Source organism: Odocoileus virginianus, chromosome 8 (assembly GCF_023699985.2).
Source record: "Odocoileus virginianus isolate 20LAN1187 ecotype Illinois chromosome 8, Ovbor_1.2, whole genome shotgun sequence".
In the NCBI taxonomy this organism is placed as follows: domain Eukaryota; kingdom Metazoa; phylum Chordata; class Mammalia; order Artiodactyla; family Cervidae; genus Odocoileus; species Odocoileus virginianus.
Genome location: NC_069681.1, coordinates 19,996,565 through 20,014,120, shown reverse-complemented (window position 1 = coordinate 20,014,120; position 17,556 = coordinate 19,996,565). Strand labels below are relative to the sequence as shown.

At 48.4% G+C, this 17,556-nt stretch overlaps 1 protein-coding gene across 4 annotated transcripts in view; it reads left to right on the top strand.

The window, feature by feature from the left end:
- Nucleotides 1–17,556, top strand: part of DHRS12 (dehydrogenase/reductase 12) — a 38,703-nt gene that overhangs the window by 14,842 nt on the left and 6,305 nt on the right. For all 4 annotated transcript variants that reach the window (XM_020899614.2, XM_070471285.1, XM_070471284.1 and 1 more), the window contains exons 4-6: nt 1,189–1,281; nt 2,477–2,558; nt 16,585–16,646. In XM_020899614.2, the coding sequence (XP_020755273.2) occupies nt 1,189–1,281; nt 2,477–2,558; nt 16,585–16,646 (237 nt within the window). The remainder of the gene's footprint in view (nt 1–1,188; nt 1,282–2,476; nt 2,559–16,584; nt 16,647–17,556) is intronic.

Below are 17,556 nucleotides of genomic sequence, written 5' to 3'. Positions count from 1 at the left end.
CCTCGTGTTCATTCTGGCTGGGCCAGGGCCTTCAGAGACTTTTGAAAAGAGTGTAGTTCTATATGGACAGTGCTTTTCCTCTCCCTTGAAGGCAGAGGAAGACTCAGTTATGCCAGACTTAAGCCGAACATGGCATTCAAGTTGATTACAGGCCTTCTGAGTCATAAGGTGGGGTGGTTTCTCTTTTCTCATTCTCTGAGCCTTTGTCTCAGGATGAGACAACATGTTTTAAGATCAGTAGAAATTCTTCCTTGGGTTCAGTGGCTCAGTTGCTGGGGAAACTGAGGCAGGGCACTGAACTCTGCTGTATTATGGGTTTTATGGCTTGTCTGGAGGTCAGTTCCCAGCAGCAGAAATCTCTGCCTTGGGTTGGTGATAAGTCTCTGACAACTGCTGGAGTTCAGGGACGCTGAGCCTCAGTGACGTTCAGTGACGCTGAACTCAGGGCCGTTCAGTGGGTGCTGAGAATGCAAGTTTCATTTATGTGCTGGGAAAAGGGGCCCAACGGCCAGCGTGCATTGCTCATTTACATGCATGGCTGTGTGCGCACCACTGCCATGGGGCGCCCTCGATGCGGCTCCCCCGTCAGGGAATTCTAAGTGGGGTGGGGTGGGGGAGTGGGGCTGTGTCCAGAGGTAACCATAGCACAAGGCTGAGATTGACATTGTAAGCAGGGGCTGAGTCACAGAGGAAGTTGTCATCTCATAGTTCTGATGTGCCCTAGATATTCTCTTTGGAACAAAATATTGACAAAAAACCCCCAAATGATTGGTAGGAAACTATGACACATCCATGCAATGTTTTGTGGCCATTAGAAGAAATAAAGTAGGTTTATATTTAAGGAAAAAAATCTCTAAAACATGTTGTTAAGTGAAAAAGAAGGATATGGAACAATGTATAGTCTGAATCTATTTATATGGAAAGGGGCTACACGTACACATGTGTATATATATAATGCTTAGTGTGTATATATGTGTGTATATAATGCCTAAAACATGTATGTATAAATGTTGTATGTACTTAAAGTATTTCTGGGTGATTCATAAGAAATTGTGAACAATGATGTACTTCTGAGCAGTGAGACTTTGCATTTTAGATCATTCCAAATGATTTGTTTTTTAAAACCATTTTTAATGAAAAAAGTACATTTTTTTTTAATTGTATGACTTCTTTTGTTTTCTGGTTTAGAACATCTTCCTGCATATTGTGGACCTGTCTGTTCCCAAGTCAATCTGGAAATTTGTTGAAAATTTCAAGCAGGAACATACCCTCAATGTCTTGGTGAGCTTTGTAACCATAAGTAGAGGATAAATCTCATGCCTGTGTGTTTCTCCTCTGTGTGGATGAAGACTGTGTGTGTGTGTGTGTGTGTATCTGTATGGTGACACCTCAGTGAGAATCTTTTACGGGGAGGCCTATTTATGTCACCAGTTTCACTCATTTGAGTCATTCTAACCATGTTGGTTGGATGTGTGAGTAAAGGAAGGGACCCTATACTGGGTCTTTGGGGGGTGATGGAAAGGTTCCATTTTTTCATAAAATGGTGACTTGTGTACTGCCATTCTTGAACTCTGTAGATTTGGGGATTGATGTATTAAAATTGGAGACTCAGGGGAAAATTAAAAAGCTTAGTGCAAAAGAACACCTGTTGCAGACAACTAAATCTTTTAGTATCAGTCAGCTGCTCCACTGAGGAAGTTGGAAGACTCAGGTGGGCTGGTGTCCCTCTGCTCCTCACACAGATTCTGCTTTGAGCTGAGCTGCTTTTCTGCCCAAAGAGTTTCTCATGTGTTCCAAAATGTTCGTTCACACCCAAGTCTTGCACTGTCCAGTATGGTTACAGAGCATTTGAAATGTAGCTGGTTCAAACTGAGATGTTCCATCAGTGTAAAAAGCCACCAAAGTCGAAGACTTAGTGTAAAAAAAAAAAAAGTAAACTAACATTTTTATATTGATTACATCTTGAAAAGCTACTATTTTAGATACAGTGAGTTAAATACTATACAGTATTAAAATCAATTTTACCTGTTTCTTTTTACATTTTTATTTATTTTTTTGGTGAGTTACATTTTATTTGGGGCAAAACGAGGACTGCAGCATGGGAGTCAGCACCTCAGATAACTCTTAGAAGCTGTTTTTCTTTTTACCTTTTTAATGTGACTACTTTCTAGAAAACTTGAAATTAGATACTTTTACTGGAAAGCATTGGTCTAGACAAATTTCCAGGGCACTTTATTGTGAATTAGGTCGCCTGGCCAAGCCTTGGTCATTGGAGGTCTCTGCACAGTCCCATGGCTGAGGCTGCTATACAAGTGGCATTTTCCAGGAAGGGGTTTGGTGTGAAGAGACAGTGGAGCAGAACATGCATTGTCATCACGTACACGTGGGACCAGCGGTGGCGTGGAGCTACGGGATGTGGAAACAGGTCCCTTGGCCCTATTTTCCTTTATTTTGAAATGGGAACTATAATTTCTAGATCAATAATGCAGGTTGCATGGTCAATAAGAGAGAGCTCACGGAAGACGGACTTGAAAAAAACTTTGCTACCAACACTCTGGGTAAGTGTAAGCGGTTCTCTTATTTATTTTTAGCAAAATAAATGGAGAAGGATCAGAAACTGTAGAAGGATCAGAAGAGTAGCGATTAACTTTTGGAGTTCTTGGTGCATAGCATGATTGTATTCACTTTATCTTTAAATGCATTATTTGTTCTTCATAAAACAGTCTTGTCTTATTTTTTATAATATGTGTTAGTGCCAGAAATACTATTCTTAAAGTGGTTTTTTCCTAGGAAGTTCAAGGCTCATTATAGACATGACTTTGGGGAGGAGGGCAGGGTCACCTTAGGTGGAAAGGGCAAGTATGAAAACTGCAGCCAAGAGAACTTCCAGCCAGGGCTGAGGAAGGAGCAGCCATGAGCCAAGAACATGGGCCTAGAAAGGCATTTGTTTACCTGGAACACAGAACCCCTGGGTTCTGTAATAATAGGCCAACGTGTTTTGTACCAGGTCAGTGATTCTCAAAGTGGGGTTCCTGGACCGTCACCAGGGGACTTGGTGGAAATGCACATTCTTGGGCCTCACCCTGAGATCCACTGAATCCAAAACTGGGATGGAACCAAGAAATCTGTGTTTGAACAAGCCCTCCAGACGATTCTGATGCACACTTAAGTTTGAGAACCAATGGGCCAGAATTTTAACCTCTTTGGATTTTTCTCCTTCTTGAACCAAGGGGTCTGGAGTACAGATCTTCCTCAGCTTGGGATGGGGTTAGGTCCCAGTTAACCCATCATATGTAGGTTGATCACATTGTAAACTGAAAATTAATCCACCTAACCTACGGAACATCCTTGCTTAGCCCAGCCAACCTTAAATGGGCTTAGAACACTTAACGTTAGCCTACAGTTGGACAAAATTATCTAACACAAAGCCTAGTGTATAATAAAGTATTGAATTTCTCATGTTTATTAAATATTGTGCTGCAAGTGAAAAACAGAATGGTTGTCTGGTCCAGAGTGGCTGTAAATGTGCAGGTTGTTCATTCTTGTGCTTGCCTGACTGACTGGGAACTTGCCGTGCATCCTGAGAGAGTGTCTTACCGTTTATTACCAGCTCAGGAAAAGCTCAAAACCCAAAATTCAAAATACAGTTTCTAAGGAATGCATATTGCTTTCACACCATTGAAAAATCGTAATTCAAACCGTTGTAAATTGGGGACCATCTGTAGACGATTTCAGTGCCTTTCACCTGGGAGAGGCAATGACTCTCAGATTCTCCCCGGTGACCATACCACTTCCTCTGAGGAAGTGAGGCTTTTAATAAGGTGTTTTAATTAATCCTAAGTCACAAGATGAATGGTGGGGGTTCCTGCGGCTACTGGGGTCATTGAGGGTATCCATTAAATAGCAACCTCTTCCCACCCAAGAACTGAACAGAGTGAGGAGTAAGGTGGTAGAATAATAATGAATGAAAGCCCTAAGTCACTGTTGTTGCTGACAAGGCTGGTTGAAGGGTGTGGCTCAGGTGAGAGCCAGATGACTTCCTTAATGCTGAACCCCCAGAATTAGGCAGCCTTGCTGGCTTTGTTGTGGCTGGATGATCCCAGACAGACACCACCAACCCCTCCCAGGAAGCCCAGTTTCTTGCTCCCAAATTTACTATATTTATTACTGAAGTGCTCACCTGCTTGGGATAGAGGAAGGAAGGGGCCAAAGGAGATTGCTCATCATTCTCCCTTCAGGAGGAGAGCGGAGAAGGACCCTTCTCCCCAGCTCTGAGGTTGCATTTCTTTCTTTTTAAACAAATCACTGGGAGCTTGCTATGAGATGCTGCAGGTTTAGGACAAAATATTCCCATCTTCTGCTTTGTTCCAAATGCGGTGTCCTTGCCCAAAGCACCAGAAGTACACAAATGTGGGGTCATGCCAGGGTTTGCCTTCTGACTCTCTTGGATGGTAGGGACTCCTGGGATCCTAGCAGCTGGTCTCCTAGGTTGGCTGCACCCCAGGATCAGCTTTGTGATTTGTAGGGCCCAGTGGCAAACAAAAGTGGGGGCTCCTCTGTTCAAAAAGTACAAGGGGTTGCACAAGACGAAGCCAGCTCTGCTGCTTCCCACCCACCCATCCACCACCCATCTCCACTCCACTGGGTATGTGCTGCGTGCTCGGCCCTGGGGGAGGGGATGTATACACGTCCTTGAACCCGCAGCACCATGCTGTAGTGGAGGTATTCCTGCCTATGCAGTTACAGATGAAAAAACTAGGACTGAGAGAGCTTGAGTAACTTGCCCAAGGTCAAGTGGAGAAGCCAGAATTTGAAGCCAGGTCTGCCTGCCTCCAGAGCCCATGTTCATAAATAACTAGGACAAGTTCTGCCAGCCTCTCCCCCAGCATCTCCTCCCTCAGATCTGAAACTGCTTTAATGTGAAATAAGGGCTAAGGGAGCCTGGCAGTGGGGAGACCTGCCATGCTGGGGAAGCATGGTGTGGGGCTGGGGCATTGCTTAGAAGGCCCCCTGGGGGCCTCTCTGAAGGCCCCTCTGCGTTGACTGAGAATGTGGGCAGATCTGATGGACTCCAAGACTGCCTTTTTTTTTTCCTGCGCTGCATGGGTTGTGGGATCTCAGGTCCCCAACCAGGGATTGAACCCAGGTCACAGTAGTGAAAGCACTGAGTCTTAACCACTGGACTGCCAGGGAGCTTCCTTTTATTTTTTGCCTTTTTCATTACACAGCAGGTTATGTTGTACTTTTGTACGGATCAGGTCTGCTTCCGAGGACCTTGATATCTCTTCATTTTCATTTCCTACTTGTGCTAGAAGCATTGATCTTCCCAACTTCTCTGAGAAGCCTGATAATTCTCGTGCTTAATATTTATTCATCCTCTCCAGAGGGGAAGACGGAGTCCAATATACACAGAGGCAATTCAGTGACGGGAGGGCAGGTAGACGTCTCTCTGCTTCACAGATATGGAGATACAAGGAGGTTCAAATATTATTATTCTTGAGCAGGTCCCGAGCCCAATGGACAGCTCAGACCTCTGTCTGAGTCCTAGGAAATTGCTGGCTGTCTTTCTAATATGAAACATGTTTTCTCAGCCCGATTATGCAACACGAGTTAGGTTGTTTTCTGTTTTCTAAGATTCAGTTGGGCCACTAGAAATACTTCCAGTCCTCAGGCAAACGTCAGTAGATTCCTGATAATGCTGAGGACAAGACGATACTAGCATCTGCAGAATTTACCAGCAGGTTCTAGGGGTTTGGAAACCCTTAGGTTTGGTGGAGGATCACTGAGAGGCTGTCAGAGCCTGTGGTTGCGTGTGGCTCCGCGTGACAATATCATAGTACATGAATTAGATACAGTTTGGAAATCACTCTCCTTCTCCTTTTGTGGGCGTGGGTGGGGCCTGGAGAGGTTTTCATCGTTCACTCTCCCGGGAAACAAAAAGGAACTGCCTGGGGTAGCTTTGTGGGGAGATGAAGCGTGGAGGTGAAGTGATCTCATGAGACAGATTCTGTTGGGGTGCTGTTCTCGCTCCTGGGTTTTGGGTTTTCTCCAAGCATGTACATTTTGCCTGTTAGCATTCAGCGGCATTGAGTCCGTGAGGAGGGAAGACAGATGTGGGGAGGGGGCCGAGGCGCTGGCTGAGTGCTGTGCTGGCAGCCGGCCACGGCCCGAGCCGGTTAAAACTCTCACCCACGTCTCAGCCCCTCTCACCCACGGGGCTCAAGATGAGGACGCTGTCCACGTCCTCCAGAACTGCTGTGTCATCAATTAGTTGGCTGTAATAAACAGGCGGGGTGCCTCAGCCCTTTGGTAGAAGGTAGGGAAGTTCAGTTGAGGTTATTTTGGAAGGCCATACATACATGGTGCGTTCATGCATGTGTGTGCTAAGTCGCTTCCAGTCGTGTCCGACTCTGTGACCCTATGAACGGTAGCCTGCTAGGCTCCTCTGTCCATGGGGATTCTCCAGGCAAGAATACTGGAGTGGGTTGCCGTGCCCTCCTCCAGGGGATCTTCGTGACTCAGGGATGGAGCCTGAATCTCCTGTGGCTCCTGCATTACAGGCAGATTCTTTACCACTGAGCCACCAGGGAAACCCATACATACATCAGTGTACAGTAAATGTTCATATTCTGTTCACTTCACATTCTGCTATCTGGAGCTTTCTATTGCTGGCATAGATCCACACCCAATGGGAACTGCTACTGAAGGCAGGGACCCAGGGTTTAGAAACACCTTAATATGTTTTTGTTGTTTAGTCATTAAGTCATGTCTGACTCTTTGTGACCCCATGGACTGTAGCCTGCCGGGCTCCTCTGTCCATGGGATTTCCCAGGCAAGAATACTGGAGTGGGTTGCCATTTCCTTCTCCAGGGGATCTTCCTGAGCCTTCCTGATCTTCCAGGAATTGAACCTGCATCTTCTGCTTTGACAGACAGATTCTTTACTGCTGAGCCACCAGGGAAGCCCACACCTTAATATAATAGTGATGATACTAATGCTAATAATACACACACTGGACACTTTCCACGTGCCAGGTCTGCACTATTGTTCTTGAATTATCTCATTCAGTCCTCCTAACAACTCTACAGATTTCACAGACAAGGAAACAGGGTCAGAAGTAGTTTGAAACCAGAGTCTGTGGCTCCCCTTCCTAAATAAAATTATAGTTGGTACATTTTTGCTATAGGGTTGTATCTGTCAGCTCTTGCTACATAACAAACATCCCCCAGATCTCTGAGGCACACAATAATAAGCATGTATTTCTTGCTAACTCTTATGCCAGTCTGTTGGGTGGACTAACCTCAGCTGGGCTCAGCAGGGTATCTCAGCAAATTGGGTCTACATTATGTTCCAAATCCTTGCATCCTCCTTGGACCATTAGGCTGGCCAGAGTGTGTTCCAGCAGCAATAGCAGAAGCCCAAGTGTGCAAGAACCTTGCAAGTCCCTGCTTGCTTCAGATCTGCTAACATCTAACCACTAATGCAAGTCATTTCACGGAGCCCTGAATCAAGAGTCAGGGAAACATACTCCTCCCAGAAAGGTGGGGAAGAGGGGGTGAATATGGTCAAACAGTAATCTGCAACAGGGGTCTGTTTTATTACATTCTAATTCTTTGGAAATGGGTCCTCTGAGTTAAGGATGTGGTTAACTATTAGCCTGAAATGTTTAATGAACAAAATATTTTGTCTGCTCAGTGAAGATTTATAGAGCACACACTGTAAGCTGTGGTCAGTGATAAGGATTCAGAAATTATCGGGACTCCTGGTCCAGTGGGTGAGTCAGACACATAAACAGTTTCAGTAACTATACAGTAAGTTCTCTTTCCATCCATGAAGGGGGCTGCAGTCCAGACCCTAGGGAAGCAGAGAACAGGACTTCTGAGGGATGTGCCCTCAGCCACTGAATGTGTTTGGCACCAGGCATTCTCACTTGTCAATCATCCTTGGTTCCTGAAACCTTCCAGCTCCCAAACCTTCAAGATTCCCAGAGAGACACAGTACCTGGGAATAATAAGCCCTATAGCAATGTCAGGTACTGTTTCTGTAACACCCAAATTCCTTAACCTGGAATTGCAGTCCTTTGTTATTGTACCTCCCCTATCCGCCCAGACATACTTCCATTATTTCACAACATGGATCCTCTGCCAATGCATTATTGTTTTTAAAAATATTTACTTATTTGACTGTGCTGGGTCTTAGTTGCTACCATGTGGGATCTAGTTCCCTGACCAGGGATTGAACTCGGGCCCCATGCTTTGCACACTCCAAGTCTTAGCCACTGGACACCCAGGGAAGTCCCCAGTCAGCCCATTACTAGATACCTCCCTGCTTTTATCTCTGAGGCTCCTCTGCCTGGAATGTGCCCTTCCTGCTCATTTTTGCTTCTCTGTGACTCGGTTGAGAGCACCCCTAGCCTGGAGCTTGGCCAGCGTTCCTGCTCTTGGCTCCCAGAGCACCCTCTGTGACTCTGTTTTAGCACCATAGAAGTCACCCATTGATAGGGGGTTTCTAGGAAAGGGCATGAGTCGCTGAGGGCAGGCACTGCCTGGCCCTTCCGAGGAGCTCAGCTTGTGATCCAGCTCCTCTGGCGTCGTGTGCAAACTGCCTTAACCTCCCCAAGCCTCACATCCCCATTCTGTAAAATGGGATCATGATACCTTTACAGGCTAGAGGCGAGGGTTAAAGAAGGAGTTGGAAGCTATGTTCCCAGGAGAAGTCAGATGTTCACACAAAATCATGAGCATGAATGTTTATAGCTACTTTTATTTTTATTCCTCATCACCCTAAACTGAAGACAACCCAGCTGTCCTTCAACTGGCGAATAAACTGTGGTACTTCCACAGCACGGGATGCTGTGCCTCAAGAAAAAGGAACAAAACATGGACATTTGCAGCAATGTGGATAAATCTTTAATGCACTGGCGAAAATCAAGCTAGATTCATTCTGGGGACTGGGAACAGATCTGTGGTTGCTGGGGGTCAGGGATGCAAGGAGGGTGTGACCACAAAGGATCCAGGTGACTGAGAGGGAATATTTGGGGTGATGGATGGTTCTAAATCACTCTACAATGTAATGCAGAGTTAGTTACCCAACCTTCTGCATTGGTAAAAGCGCATAGAGCCATACACACTCACTCACACACACACTCACACACACACACACATCTACACACAGAGTTTTACTGTATGTAAAGATACATAAAATAAAGCAAAAAGAAAGGACAGCATCTTAGCTCTGGGCACAGTGAGTCTGCTTCTTGGTAAGAAGCAGATTCTTTATTACGATGGATTTGAGGTGCCCTCCTTGGTAACCCACGCGCTCCTAGAAAGGGCACTGTCTTCTCTCCAGCTTGGAGCACAGGTCACCCTGCTCAGGCCTGGGGACGGCGGGTGCCCAGCACTGTCCTCTGGCGAGGAGGACGTGCAGCGGCACCTTCCATGCGGTGCAGTGCTGCGCAGAGGTTGGGGTCAGAGTCCCAAAAGCCAGAGGTCACTCACCCGTCGGCTTTGGTTTTCTGCTGCTATTGAGGCTGTTTGGGATGAGGCAGAAAAACCTCCTAGAGTTGAGTCCCTGGGCCATGGTGTGCCTGGACCACCCCCACCTGCCCTGCCTGCCACTCCAGGGTGGTATCTGAGCCGCTGCAGCGCCCAGGCTGGGGTGATCTCTCTCAGGGCCCTGTGGGGACCACTCTCCTACTCTCCCAGCCAAGGAGCATTGGCCCCAATCCAGGGAGCCGGCAAGGTGCCCGGCCCCGTCCTGTCCTGGGGGCTCAGAACCTTGTCTGATGATCTGGTTGGGGTTCTATGGGTGTTTTTCAAGGAGTGCTACCCACAGCCATTCGAGCAGGTGCTCATTTAAGGAATCTTAAAAACAAAATCCCAATTAAGCACCTTCATGCTTTTAATGAGCCCCCGCTCTCCCTGCTGTAAACCAGGAGCTTTCAGTGTGTCCCAGGTGTAGTAGCAACAGCCTCCCTCTCGGCTGTGACAGCAGGGAGCAGAGTCAGTCATCCTGCATCAGAAACACTGCTTTAGCCTCTAGCATCCTGAGGTGCAGGCCTCCCTGGTGGCTTCAGGGGTGAAGAATCTGCCTGCAATGCAGGAGACCTGGGTTTGATCCCTGGGTTGGGAAGATCCCTTGGAGGAGGGCATGGCAACCCAGTCCAGGATTCTTGCCTGGAGAATCCCCATGGACAGAGGAGCCTGGCGGGCTACAGTCCACGGAGTCCCAAAGAGTCGGACATGACTGAGCAACTAAACAAGAGTCCTGAGGCTCAGACCTCAAGTAGCCTGGGGAGGACAAGGAAGTGATGACATTTTCACTTCTGTGGGCGACCTGGAGCCCAAGACAGGTGCCAGCGCCACCCCCAGATGGCTTCTTCCCCTTACACCTCACAGAGGTCCATCCCCACGTTTAAACAAGGCTCTCTGGCTGCTGTCGGCTTCAGCCAGCCTTGAGAGAGCCCTCCACCCCTGGGCTCTTTGCACAGACTGCACCCCACGCCTGGACACCCTCCTTCCCACGCCTGCGCTCTCCCAGCACCCTGCCGGCTTCCTCCTGCCTCTCTTGGTCTCAGCTCAGATGTCATCTCATCTCGCTCCTGTGGCTCTGACGCACCCCCCACCCCACCCCTGCTGTGACAGTCCATGCACTTCCGCACAGCGCTGACCTCACTGCGGGTGTAGGTTCATTACATGATAACGTGTTAATGCCTGGTGAACACCCCGCGGCAAGGATCCCTCACAGTTCTTAGTACTGGGTCCGGCATTTTAAAGGGGCTTCCCCCATGGCTCAGGGGTAAAGAATCTGCCTGCAGTAACGGAGACACAGGAGACACGGGTTCAATCCCTGGGTCAGGAAGATCCCCTGGAGGAGGGCATGGCCACCCACTCCAGTATTCTTGCCTGAAGAATCCCATGGACAGAGGAGCCTGGTGGGCTACAGTCCATGGGGTCGCAAGGAGTTGGACACGACTGAAGCGACTTAGCATGCATGTAGCCACTGGTATTTAAACCGTGGAACTGGAAGTGGCAGGGAGAGGGGGAAGTTGAGGTTGGGGGCACGGGGAAAAGATCTGACACCCCTCACTGCTGTCTGACCCCAAGCCAAGAGTAAATACCCCACAGGAAGTTGACGACTCGAATTATCTTCCTTATTACTGAGAGCAGGACTCAGCTTGAGTCCTGCTTCCTCATTTTCTCTGGGACTCTGTGCTGCCAGCTTTCCCTGGTAATATGATCTTTGAAATGGTCTTTATATAATTTGTAAAGTGAGTGTGTGAGGCCCTGGGGCTCACTATGGGATGTTTGTGTTACTGTACCCGTCGGACAAGGACCGAATGGCATTCACCATGCAGCTGTCTGCTTCTTTAAAATCCACACCAGTAACTTCCCAGGGGTAGAAGGACAATTATTTTCCCCAGCAGATAGTACATTTGGTAAAGCATGGACCCAAATATACCCACCTAGTAACCAAAATGACTTTAATTCAAGCTGGTTTTAAAGATTTCTTTTTAATAGAAACTCCAATCAGTTCTTTGTGCTAAATGTGAACACTGCAGTATATTTTTCTCACCAAACAATTATTTTAATGCTATTGAAATATATCATACACATGCTATGATACGGTTTCAGGGGTACCATAAATTTAATATTTGGATGGAACTGTGGTTTCCGGAACGCTTTAAGAGGACTATGCATCTCTCCTTCAGCTTCGCCCGGCTTGACACAGTTTAGCATCCCTTCCTAATTAGCTTATAGAGAGAGATTTGCTTCAAGTCATGTACCCATGTCATAAAGGTCCTTGTTGCCGTATTTAGAAGACTGTGTCCAACATAAATCCACTCCCAAATCTCCTTCTCGTAATGAACCTCCATCGACATAATGAGTTCCTTGGAAGGAAGGCATTGTGTAAATTTAAAATACTAATGAGTCATAATGATAATGAATTATTTTCCTTATTACTGGGAGCAGGACTCAGCTCGGGCACATTATCCCATGCTTGAAGGTGTCTTCCCTACACCCGGGCCTGCCTCCCCCAGGAGCCCAGACTCTAAAATAGCTTCTCCTTTGTTTTTTCCTTTCCACATCAACGCTCAGAATCCCCCGAACGTCCCTGGTCTTAGCTAGTCAGTCTCGGAGGAACAGAAGTTACAGAACTGGTTCACATCAGGACTGCAATGACCAAAGACACTCAGCCGTCTCCAGCAGAGACCTGCCTGCGGCTTTCCAGGGATATTCTCATGAGCTGATGGCACAGGCGAACGGGTGGGTTTTCTAGCTAAGGCAAGCCCAGTGTCTCAGGGTTTTCTGGTTACAGGAGCAGGAACCCACTCAAGCTGACTAAACAGAATTGATCTCCTGGAGGGGGCCGCAAGGACGGCCTCATAGAACTCAGTGGTGGAGGCACAGCTGGGCTTTGGGGGGCATCAGGGACAGGATAGGAGAGCATGAGGCCCTGGGTGAACTTTCCCTGTTTCTCTGGGGCTGTTGTTGCAGACTCCATCCCAGCCCTCCCCGTGTCTGCTTGTCCACATCTACGGGCCAAATAGGGGGGCGCTGAGTCAAGGGTCCTGTGTCCACACGCTTGGAGGGAGAGTTTGACTGGCACAGCTTGGATCAGGAAGAAGAGAAAGTGCTGGTCACTCAGTTGTGTCTGACTTTTGTAACCTCACGGGCTGTAGCCCACCAGGCTCCTCTGTCCGTGGGATTCTCCAGGCAAGAATATTGGAGTGGGTTGCCATTTCCTTCTCCAGGGGATCTTCCCGACCCAGGGATTAAACCCGGGTCTCCTGCTAAGGTCAGGGTCACCTCTACCTCTAACTCAGTCTGCTCTACCCATGTGGTCGAGGCCACATGGCCCAAACAACAGCGCCAGGCCCAAGGTCACCACTCGGTGTGTGTTGTGATAAACAGGATACGGAGTCACCCCTAAGGGTGGGGGGGTGGCACATTTCCGGAAGCAGTCCACCATGCCAGGCTGAGGAGTTTTCTGCTGAATCTGGTTGGGAGCCTGGAGCGTTGAAGGGCTTTGGGGCAGGAGAATGGCACTGGTGCCTGTGTTCACAGCGGGCCCGTGGTAGGATCTGTGAGCTGGGCGAGGAGCACCTGGCGCCAAGTCCATCCCCAGGGAACGGTGGCTTGCAGACAAGGAACTCGTTCCTACTCCCTTGGCACTGCACTAGGCTGGGACTCTGTGGTTTAATGACTCAAGGAAAGAGAGATTAAAAAGAACAAAAGATTTGCCATCTGTTTTCCATTCTGCATGGACTTGCTGGGAACTTGGAAAAGTCACAGAACCTCTTTGGGATTGTCTTAATTCCAATTCTTTTCATTAAAAAATATATAAATATATACATGAAGTGAAAGTGTTAGTCGCTCAGTTGTGTTCAACTCTTTGTGACCCCATGGACTGTAGCCGCCAGGCTCTTCTGTTCATGGGATTCTCCAGGCAAGAATGCTGGAGTGGGTAGCCATTCCCTTCTCCAGGGGATCTTTCTCACCCAGGGATTGAACCTGGATCTCCTGCATTGCAGGCAGATTCTTTACCATCTGAGTCACCAGGGGACCCCAAATATATACATACATATTGCTTATACATTTTTATGTTATTAACTTAGCAGATTTTTTTTTAAAAAGTTCTCATTGGCTTTAATCAGAGATTCATAAAATTAGGGAGCATCCATTTAGCAGTAGATGGGGCATGAAAGAGCTGTACAAGGCTAGAAATTTTATAGGCAGAAGGGAATAGGAACAAGGAAGTTATACGGGGCATTTAGCAGATTTTTCTTGTGTTCCTCTTTGCTGGCCTGAAAAGACACGGAAGGTACATCGGAGGGGCCTCAGAAGGGAGGCTAGGAGGCTGGAGGATTCTAAATCGCTTATGACCGGAAAGAGAGGCTTCATCTCCTTCTGAGGGAGGAGAAATGCTTGCTGCGTGTGTAGAGTGACACGTGTTTTGAAATGATAAAGCTGGAGACCCAGGAGGCAAAAAACGTGCATGATGGCTCAGATCTGCTTGGGGCTATAGCTGGGCCCCAGGAAGTAGGGTGGGGGACTTGGGATGAGGGAGAATTTTTTTTTTTAATTGGAGTATAGTCGCTTTATAATGTTGTTAGTTTCTGCTGTACAACAACACGAATCAGCCATATGTACACATGTATCCCCACCCTCTTGAATCTCCCCCCTCCCCTCTAGGTGACCTCCCTTCTAGGTCATCTCTGAGCTCTGAGATGAGTACTCTGCAGTGACTTGCAGGGAGATCATTTTTTTTTTTTTTTTTTTAAGATAGAAGAGACCCCAGAAGGCCTGTTGTTAAAAACTGCAGTTTCCCCAGGAGGTTTTAGAAAAGCACCTACTACTGGCTGTGCCTTACAGGTGAGGATGAGCGGCCCGGCTAATCTTCCTACAGGGTAACTCTGAAAGTGTCCGTCCTTCGGTCATGTCCAACTCTCCTGTGGACTGTAGCCTGCCAGGCTGCTCTGTCTATGAAATGCTCCAAGCAAGAATACTTGAATAGGTTGCCATTTCCTTTCTCCAGGGGATCTTCCCAACCCAGGGATTGAACCCACGTCTCCCGCATTGCAGGCAGATTCTTTACCAGGGAGCCACCAGGGAAACCCCACAGGGTAACTCTAGTAGCATCTAAATGGATACAGCATATTCTCGCAGAGGATGAAGCAGAAAACAAAACACATCACTGTCTCCTGGGTTGCGGGGAGAGGCGCAAAGGGGCCCCCCAGCTCTCCTCCATTCTGGAGGGGAGCAGTGGGGCTTCTCAGGGAGAGGGTGAAGCCTTCCGCCTGGAACCTGCTTCCAGCTTTCCTTTCCTTTCCGCCAAGGAGTCATTTATGACTATCCGTCGTGGCAGGGCTGATAGGTTTTGGCAGAAGTCCTTTCTACTTCTCGAAAATTAAATCACAGAGAGAGTCACCAGCAGTGCATGCAAAGGAAGGGTTTAAGGCCACCGCATGGAGGCGAACAGCTGTCGGAGACCCAGCATTCACCAGACATTTAAAATTGCGAACATCAAAAACAAACACGAATATTAACAAGGCTGGCCCCTCCAGCAACAATTTGGGGCATGGAGAACTGAGAATGCTGTGTGAGGTGACAGGCACAACTGAGAATCGCTAATAATAATAGTAATAATGATAAAGAAATAAAATGGTAACAACCAGTGCGCACAGAGAGCATTCCAGCTTGCACGCACAAACCCTGTGATTCCAGGAGGTGGGCTGGCCAGCTGTCGTCTCCTTTTCGCAAGTTAAGAAACCCAGGCCATACTGCTCTGTCGCCCTGCCCCTGGTCACGCCACTGGCAGGTGCCAGCCAGGACTCAGATGCAGACCCTGGCTCCCCCAGTGCCCTCCCCGCGGTGCCAGGCTGCTCCTGTGAGCTTGGGTGCAGGGTGGGACACGTGCTGGGCTCCAGGTAGTGGGCAGAGCTGGTCACGCAGGAACTAGTGACTCAGGAAAGAGCCCGGGGCTTTCATTTAAACCCACCCCCGCTGCCGCCACCCCTTAACACAAGGTAATATATGTTCATTGTTTGGGAAAAAAATACACATGAGCATAAGAACATAGACATAAGCTGGTGGCTCAGACCATAAAGAATCCCCCTGCAATGCAGAAGACTGGGGTTCGATCCCTGAGTCGGGAAGATCCCCTGGAGAAGGGAATGGCAACCCACTCCAGTATTCCTGTCTGTAGAGTCCCATGCACAGAGGAGCCTGGTGGGCTACAGCCCACAGGATCGAAAAGAGTCGGACATGACTGAGAGACTAACACAGACATAATTGTCCACTCAGAGAGAAGCATGTTAAATGTTTTAGCGTACCAAAATGTCGTCCTTGCAGATACTTTTTCCTCATTCTGACCCATCTTCCCTTACAAAAATGGAATTCTGTTCTTCCTGACATTGTATAATGCTTCATTCCATATACTGTGACTATCTTTCCATGTCAAATAACACTTCAACAATATTTTTCTCATTAAAAATGTTATATATATGGCTTTTATGATTACAGAAATAATTGTAAGATTCTATGCTCATTGTAAAAATATTTAAATTTCAAACCATACAGAACTGTCCAGTAGAGGAAGGAAATGTTTTACTTAATCCCACCCTCGGGGCCTAAGCCGTGTTGCTACGTTTCATGTTTCCTCTTCATATTTTTTCCATGTAAAGGCTAGACATAATGAACATGTGTGTCTATATACATTTTTTTCTCCTCCTCAAAGTGGGTTCACAGACTGTTGTGCAGTTTGCTTTTTTCTTCCTCTGGTGTGGACATCTTTTCGTCTCAGTCTCTGAGGTTCTAAGGCATCTTTGTTCCAATCCTGGGGAAAGGAAACCCTTGTGAGGCTGGAGAAGGGACAGGCTAGTGAGTAATAGCAATACAGGGCTGGTCCCAGTGTTGAAATAAAAACCCTCCGAGGCGAGGAGACTGCGGCTCAGGCAGCCACTTGCCGTTCAGCTGGAGGAAACAGGTAAGGGGGCCACCTCACCTTTACCCAGGGCGTCTAACAGGGGTCCCGAGGCCCCTGACAGCCCTGTGACCTCACGAACGCTCTGTGCCCCCACAGGTGTGTATGTTCTCACGACCGCCCTGATCCCCGTCTTGGAGAAAGAACACGACCCCAGAGTGGTGAGTTGACTCTGGGGATGTCTTGTAAGTCAGCAGCTCTGTTCTGGATGGGAAATCAGTAGTCCTACATTTGCGGCCCCCACTGTTCTGAGTTGGGGGCATGCTCTTCACGTCCACAGTGAGGGCCAAATTCGGCCCCCGGGGTCCAGAGGCCTTGAGGTTTGATAACCTGAGATCTGGCAGTGGTGCACCAGCCCAGGCAGCGTCTAGGTGGGTCTAGGGAGTTGCTGATCGAGTGGACAGGGGTCCAGGCCTAGGTGAGGGTCGGCCTGGGGCTTTGACCCGTGGACACACGTACTTGCGGAGCTCCGGAGGCATGGCCTGGGCTTCCAGGATGCTCCTTCTGGCAGTAGAGGCTTCCTGGGAGCCGGCTGGCAACCCGCCTCCTCTTGCTCTCAGGGGCTCCTCCACGTCCCCTGCTCCTGCCTCTCATCCTGGTTGGGTGGTTGCACACAGAGCCCATGAAAAGGGAGGCAGAGCCATGCAAAGGGCCACGTTCAAGACCCCAGCCCTCACTGAAGTCTCTTCCCCAAAGTCACCGAGAGTTGTCAAAGCACTGGGAAAGGGGGGGAGATGGGGGAGGCAGGCAGGGGTGGGTGGGTGTACTTCCTGGAGATCCCGCCACTCAAGCGGGGACAGGGAGGGGACAGCTATGGAGTTAACGGCTCATGGGTTAACATGACAGAAATGAGAGACGTCAGGAAGAGGGCAGTCCATGCAGGCTGCCTTCTCTCTGCTTTGGGAGGGTGGGGGGCGAATAATGACCTCCCCAGACCCCAGAGGCCCAGGTCCCAGTTCCTCGGACTGTGTCACCCTGACCTGGAAGAAGGGACTCTGCAGATGTGATTAAGTGAAGGATCGTGAGATAGGGGTGGGTTTTGTGGATTATCCAGGTGGGCCAGTGCAGCCC